The sequence below is a fragment of the Arachis hypogaea genome, chromosome 6 (genome assembly GCF_003086295.3).
Source record: "Arachis hypogaea cultivar Tifrunner chromosome 6, arahy.Tifrunner.gnm2.J5K5, whole genome shotgun sequence".
Classification (NCBI taxonomy): domain Eukaryota; kingdom Viridiplantae; phylum Streptophyta; class Magnoliopsida; order Fabales; family Fabaceae; genus Arachis; species Arachis hypogaea.
Window position 1 is genome coordinate 109976923 of NC_092041.1, and position 7764 is coordinate 109984686.

The 7764-nt window shown below is 38.7% G+C and overlaps 1 protein-coding gene across 1 annotated transcript; it reads right to left on the bottom strand.

The window, feature by feature from the left end:
• Positions 1–4075: 4075 nt before the first annotated feature.
• LOC140173761 (uncharacterized) lies at positions 4076–4888 on the bottom strand. The gene is made up of 2 exons (XM_072198336.1): positions 4682–4888; positions 4076–4579 (listed from the first exon to the last, which is right to left on the bottom strand). The coding sequence occupies exons 1-2, from the start codon at positions 4886–4888 to the stop codon at positions 4076–4078; spliced, it is 711 nt and encodes a 236-aa protein (XP_072054437.1).
• Positions 4889–7764: the final 2876 nt, after the last annotated feature.

Below are 7764 nucleotides of genomic sequence, written 5' to 3' on the forward strand. Positions count from 1 at the left end.
AAGAAAACCAAAAGTATGCAGTGGCTGAGATAATCACCAAATGTAGTAAGATTTGGTGAGGTAATCTCGGATCCTTCATACTCAAAAAGAAAGAAGAAGATTCGGCCAGCAAGGAAGAGATTCTTGGAGGCATGGCTTGTTTCTGATTCTGCTCAACCACCACAGGAAGTAGCTAGAGTGGCGAAGTGATGGAAGAGGCAGAGATTGGAGCAGATGAAGCCATCATCATCATGAAGCATCAAGGGCCAGAAATCCATCTTGGAGAGAAAGCCAAGGATGGAGCGCTCGGATTGATGAAGAGTGATGACCAAGGAAGGACTAGAGGTATTTGCATGTTGGTTTTTGCATGAGTTTCCTCTTCTCTCTCCTTGGCCGAACCGATTTTGTCTTTGGAGAAGAAGAAGTTGGCTTGGTTTTTTTTGGCTTCAAGTGTGGAAGCTTCCCTCTATATAAAGAGAGAATAGCCACGGGTTGAAGCAAGGAAAGAAAGTGAGAGTGCATTGCACAGAAGTCTCATAGCTACCTAAGCTTACAGAATTTCTTCTCCTTCAATGTTTTCTATCTTGTATTTTTCTGTTTAATTTTGTCATGTCTTGAGTCTCATGGAAAAAGGCAAACAGTGAGGTTTGTATGAAAAAGCCATAGAGCGGAAAAAGGCAGAGAGTGCAAAATTAAAAGAAAAAGCCATAGATGTCCTTAGAAATCCTTTGTTCATCTATGTTGTGTTTCATGATTCTGTGGGAATTCCCTTGTAAGTTGGGTTAGCACTTTACAATTTGTAATCTGGATGATTATAGTGAAATTCCATCATTGTTGTGTTGGAGACTGCATGTAGGCTGCATTGCACTTAGCAGCTGAACCAGGATATATCTGGGTGTAATCTTCTCTCTCTACTTCTTCATTTCTGTTTCTGCTGCACAGGAGCTAAAAACAAAAATATCTCGTGCCAAGTGACGAGACAAAAGTAAAAAGTCTCGTGGCTAGGGACGAGACAAAAATAGAAAAGTCTCCTCAAAGACTAGAAAGTGTAATCAAGAAAAAAGGGGGCTAAGATTCAACCCCCCCTTCTCTTAGCCACTGAAACCATCACTGATTTATTAATATTTTTTTATAATCGAGGAAAAAATGTTTAAATGATAGTAAATGAGTAATTAATATTAGATATTATTCTTGTTGTAATATTGTTGAGAATTTTGATTATGAATATATGTATTAGTAATTACTTTTATTAGTAATTAGTTACGAATAATTTTAGAAGTTAGAATAATTAGTTTTATAAGGATTGAGTAAAATAATTTATGATAGTAAGTTAGTAATTGTTAACGAGTTGACTAATAATTTGTTATATTTTTTGTAGAAATTAAGAATGTTGACATGTGACCATCCAGTTCCTCCGGATCGGTACAATGATAGGGTGGAGGAGCATTTACGACTTACCAGTTTTTATCATGCATCTTAGATTGGGGTAGTCCAATGTCAGAAAGCACTGGTGAATGCTCTAATCGAACGTTGGCACCCAGACACACATACGTTTCACCTTCCCATTGGTGAATGTGCCGTGACTCTTGAAGATGTGGCTCTAATTCTATGTTTTCTGACGGACGGTCTTCCAGTAACAGGGATGACAATGAGTAGTTTTGAAGCCTTGGAGGCGGAGTGTTTGCTTAAATTTAGAGTTGCACCGCGTAAGTCGGACTATAGAGGTAGCTGCATAAAACTGACCTGACTGCGGGATCTAAAAGAAAATTTAGAGTTGACTGATGTAATCAGTATACAGAGGTATGTGAGGTGCCACATTATGTTGCTGATCGGGACGATCTTGTTTTGGGATAAATCTGGGGCAGGTGTGCACTGGAAGTTTCTACCCTTACTTCGTGATTTTGGCAGTATTGGACAGTATAGTTGGGGATCGGCATGCCTAGCATACCTCTACAAGGCGTTATGCAGGGCATCTCGGTTTGACTGTAAGGAAATCGATAGTCCACTAACACTTCTGCTCGGTTGGGCTTGGATCTGACTGCTATATCTATCGCCGCTTCCTAGGGAACCCTGCAGTTTTCCGCTAGCAAACAGATAATATTATGTTACAATGTATCCGTATCTTGATATTTAGGATTCAGTTGAGCTAATTGAATATATCATATTAGGTGGCATAACTGGGAGCGTGGTGACCGACGATATAGATATCTGAATCTAGCTCACTTTAGGAAGGCCTTTGATGAACTTCAGGAAGGCCAAGTGTGTTTTAATTAAAGAAGTATTAGTTTCGGGTTTAGGGTCTGGGACAAAATTATGAAGCATTGTTATTGTTATTGGTATTGTGGGTTGTAATCAAGAGTTTCCTTTATTTTTTTCAGTTTGTGTAGGTTGCTTATGATGTGGATCGCGTGGATCCGAACATAATTCCTGCTGAAATCCACATACAGTCGGTTGTCTGGAGTGCTACAATGTCGTTGGTGTCATTTGAGTGTATCAAGTGGCATGCTACCGATAGGTATAGTTGACACTTCGGTTTCGTTCAGGGAGTACCTCATCAGGAGTGAAATCTAGCCAAGGCGCATGGAGAAGTCCTGACTGATCCTAAAAATCTTAACTGGGCCACGGCACCGAGTCATTCATTTTGGGTGATGCATTGGACAAACAGGTATAACCACGTTCTTTCTGAGATTCCCATGCCTTCACAGCATCCATTAGATACTTACATGTACTGATACCGATTAAAATTTGGAGACCGCTTGAACTTGTCGAATCTTGAGGGTCAAGAGAATGATGAGGGTAATCAGGATATGGATGAGGGTAATCAGGATATCGATGAGGGTAGTCAGGATATAGATGATGACAATGAAGAATAGGAGCCACATTTGCCGCAGATATCACCTCCAAATCCGCTTCCACAAGAACAACCTCAGTCCTCAAGCCAATATGTACCTCAGACACAGTTCACCCCATCATTTCTAATGCATCAACAATATTGGGGTATGTCACAGTTTGACCCATGAGAAGGAGGTTCTTTTAGCCAGTTGCTTGGATTCATGGCTGGAGTTGCAGGACAATCACAATATGAACATCAGACTGAGTTCATGTCAGGTAGGTATTCGTTGGATGCGAGGCATCCGTGCCATACCTCATCAGTGACTTCTGGAGGATTCGTATCTGTTGACTCTAGTAGGAGTGATGGTGGACACGGAGTTCTTAATAGTCAAAATCCTAACCGTGTTTCCATGGGACTCATTGAAGAAAATGCTAACACACTCGAGCAAGAGACCGATGCGTATCTAGTAGACAACCCGAATGACGAGGACGATGATGAGGAGGATGAAATAGAGGAGTTTGATTAGGACAAAGAATCCCGTAAAGATGGTATTATGTTGTGTATTTTGCTTTACATGTTCGATTAGTTATTTATTTTGTGTTCATAAATGGTATCTCTGTTTGGTTTTTCCTAAATGATATGTGGTATCTATGTTGGTTTGATTACCTAATGTGTTATATTTAATTATTTTTATTAAATTGTATACAGGTCAGGCACGCACTCCGAATGACAAAGTCAAAGGTTACAATCTGAGAATTGATCCGTCACGTCGTAGCGCTAATCGCTACACTTCATCTGTCTTCAAAAAGGCCACCAAAAAATGCAAGAACTTTGTGAATGATGTAAAGTGGGCAATGAGAAAGTAGTTGTGGTGTAATAAACTTATTTATGTATTAAACATGTGGACTATATTTAGAGTTCTTTGTATGTGTTGGATATTATGTATTAATGACCTAGACTATGGTAAGATTACTTTGTATGTTTAGAGTATTTATGTATTAATAAACTTAATATATTGCTACAGATATCATATCAAATTAACTCATTTGGACAATTGATGTCATATTATATAATGCTACAGATATCTTATAATACTTGATTGTCATAATTTATAATGCTACATATATCAGGTCATGTTAACTTAATATGAGAATTCATGTCATATTATACAATGTTACATATATCATACGTTGTTAACTCAAATGGACAACTCATGCCATATTATATAATGCTACATATATAATATCATCTTAGACTGTGAATCTATTGAGCATCTCTGTCGGCATTTGCACCAGCTGACTGACGACATCTGTTATGACTGTGTCCCTCAACCCCACATAGCCTACAGTGCCTAGGACGACGTAACATTCGCGTGTCCATCTCATTCAATAAGCGCGTCATCTTGGGGCGACCTTTTGTGACACGTGTCAGGTACGAATTCGGTACGAACCAAGGTCCGTTGTAAGCAGGCCATGTAGTAGGATTACCTAGTGACCTAAACCTTGCTCGGTACACCTGTCGAACTTGGTCCATCTTATACACATCATGCACATACACTTGCCAATCCAGTTGCTGGCTGGCACAACATGCGAACACATGTCTATAGGGGATCCGGTCCACCTGGAACTCAACACAGTCACATCGAAGGCCACGTAGGTCGACTGCAAACTCCAGTCCACTTGGCATCTCACGCACCTTAAATACCTCATTTTGCCGGTCAAAGCAACTAACCTGAATGTTTCCTGATGCAAGTTGGCTTGCATGCAACTTTGACGTCACGACATCAGAAAACACATGGCCAGCATTAATCCGGGCTTCCGCCTCCGCTCTTTTTCAGGTGAATAACTCGTTATGCTTGTAGAATGTTGCCTTCACAAGAGCAGTAATGGAGAGATTACGTGCACCCTTTAATACTGAATTGATGCATTCCACTAGATTCGTCGTCATGTGACCCCATCGGTAGCCACCATCAAATGCCAATGCGTACTGTTTGTGAGGAATTCGGTTTAACCAGTTTGTATACGCCTTGTCCCGTTCCCGTAAACACTGGTAACGCACTTCGTACTCCCACACCATCCTCGAATATCCTGGACAATAACAACATAAAAAAGAAAAAAAAAACAGAGGTCAACACAACTTTTGAAGGTCACTCTGTTAATAACTTACTTAAATTTACTTAAAGGTTCCCAATGTTGACGACCAATTTTTGCAGGTACGGTGCCTTGAACTTTTTCAGAAAATTCAACTCTATATGCCTAATGCAAAACATATGAAAATCTCTAGGAGGTGATCAAGCTCCATTACTGCGTTCCACAGCTGCATTGATGGATTCGTGTCGGTCGGATATTAGTCCCACACCATCCCGAGTGACAACATGTTGACGCAGGTTACTAAGGAAAAAGTGTCATGCATCAGAAGTCTCTCCCTCGACAATAGCAAACGTAATTGGGACAATATTGTTGTTGCCATCCTGTGAAACTGCGACTAGTAGACAACCCTTATACTTTCCATACAAATGAGTCTCATCCACCTGGACAACTGGCTTACAATATCTGAATGCCCTGATGCAGGGGTAATAACTCAAAAATACTCGATGCAGTACCCAAATATCACCCACCAAGTTATCGCCTTGATATGCAGACATAGTCTCAAAATGGACAACAGCTGATGGCTCCTTATGACACATGGCCTCAAACCATATAGGCAACGCTTTGTACGATGCTTTCCAACTTCTAAATATTTTTTCTACTGCCCTTTGCTTAGCCAACCATGCTTTCTGATAACTAACGGTGTAGTTGAACTTCGATTGTACTTCTGCTATAACCGATTTTACCTTTAAGGAGGGGTTAGTCTCAACCAATGGCTTTATTGCTTCTGCAATTATGATAGAATCCAGCTTCGAATGATCCTGTGAAATGGTGGCTCTGGTACAGGTGTGACTATCATTATACCTCCTTATAACCCAACAGTACTTCCTGCTGATCATGCTAACCCTGATAAGTCAATCACATCCTGACCCATACTGTGTACACTTGGCATAAAATGTCAACGGCTCAGACTCATACACCCGATAGTCTACGCTTCGTCGTATGATATACTCTTTTATCGCTTTAATAACAGCTTCCCTAGAACTGAACTCCATGCCAACGGCAAATTCACCATCTGCGACAATAGGAATTTCTGTCGGGACAACCACCATAGGAAAAATTAAATTAATACACAGATATTTCAAAACCGATAACAAAGGTAAATCAATATTCACTGCATCAAGTATTATATAAATCCAAACCTTACATCATGTTATTATGTCACTCTAAACAAAATAAGAACATCAGCATCAAATGTAAAAATGGGATCGGACCGGCCGATTCGACCGTCAAACCCAATGAACCGGACCCTAACCGGTCTGGTTCTCTAAATGAACCGTACAAGGCATCGAACCAGTGCGAATAATAATTACAAACTCACGTATTTTTTAATAATCATATTGTAGAGAATTTTAATATTATTTTCTAATAAATACTTGTAGTATATAACAGTAAAAATAATAAAATATTTATTGTTCATATTCCATATTGGTTTAAAATAACTTGATATTTTTAAAATGTTAGTAAACACATATATTTTGAAGTTTATTTTTTAAACTTCTTACTATTTTTTATTTTTTATTTACATAGGACCAGGTCAACTGGTTCAACCAACCCAGCAGTTGAACCAGTGACCCAGTCACCTGAACCGTTCGATCACCGTTTTGATCCGGACAACTATGACATCAACGCATGATTAAATAATGGTTAATAAATACTAATTTATTCATAACTAAATCAATAACTAACTAAAAAACTAATACGACGAATTACGTACCTACAGTCATATATTCTGGAAACTTCGGAACATGCATGGCTTGCAAGTCCAAAACTCACATGAATGATGGCTCCTCAAACGGCACTTCGTTTGCGAGTGCATTTGCCACCTCTGTCACATCTGGAGTCATAGTTTTGTCACCTTGATCTTCATCTCCATCTGGACCAACAAATTCGTAGTTGCTTTCGAACTCTTCTTCACTGTCACTATTATAATCTTCCCACAGAATATTCAGGTCGGTCTCTGATGATTGGATTTTTGACGGTTTAGAATTTCACAAATGAATTCTCGTTGCAAGTATAGTTTCTAAACCAATCACTAATCCTTTCATACAAAAAGTTGTTTGTCACTAAAACAAACCCCTAAAATTTATAAACCGAAGTATTCAAACCTCAGGTCGTTCTCCCTAGGAATTACAATAAAGTGTCTTGTTATTGGTTGTGAATTATTTTGGGGTTTTGATAAGAAGTATGAAAGATAAATGGCAAGAAAGTAAACTAAGGCCTAAAAAGGTCTTGGCAAGGGTTGGTGGTCAAGGATCTCTATCCTAATCACTAACCACAATATGAGAATTGGCAAGGATTAATCTCATTAAATCATCCTCTAACTAGTAGTAAAGGAAAGTCAAATGAGCTATATCAATCCTAGTCCATAAGTCCTAACTCTCCACTAATTCAATTAGTGAGAACTAGAGTCAATGGATCCCAATCATCAATTACTTGGACATTAGTAACTCAAGAGTTCCTAAGTTACCTTTCCAAGCCAAGAGTATAAAATTCTACTCTAAAATCCAACCAAGCATTTCATCAAACACTTGGAAGGCATAAAAGGAAAGCATAGTAAATTGACAACAAGAATTAATTCTAACAACAATCAAATGTAAAGAATTAACAACAACAATTAAAGGAAAAAAGATCTACATGAATTACCTCTTATTGAATTGAAAGAGAAAGGAAGGAACAAAAGTAGATCTACAACAAAACATAAGAACAACATAAAGGAAATTACAAGAAAATAATGGAAGAAGAATGAATGTAACTACAAGGAATTGAGATGTAGAAGTAAAAGAAAGCAAAGATTAAAACCTA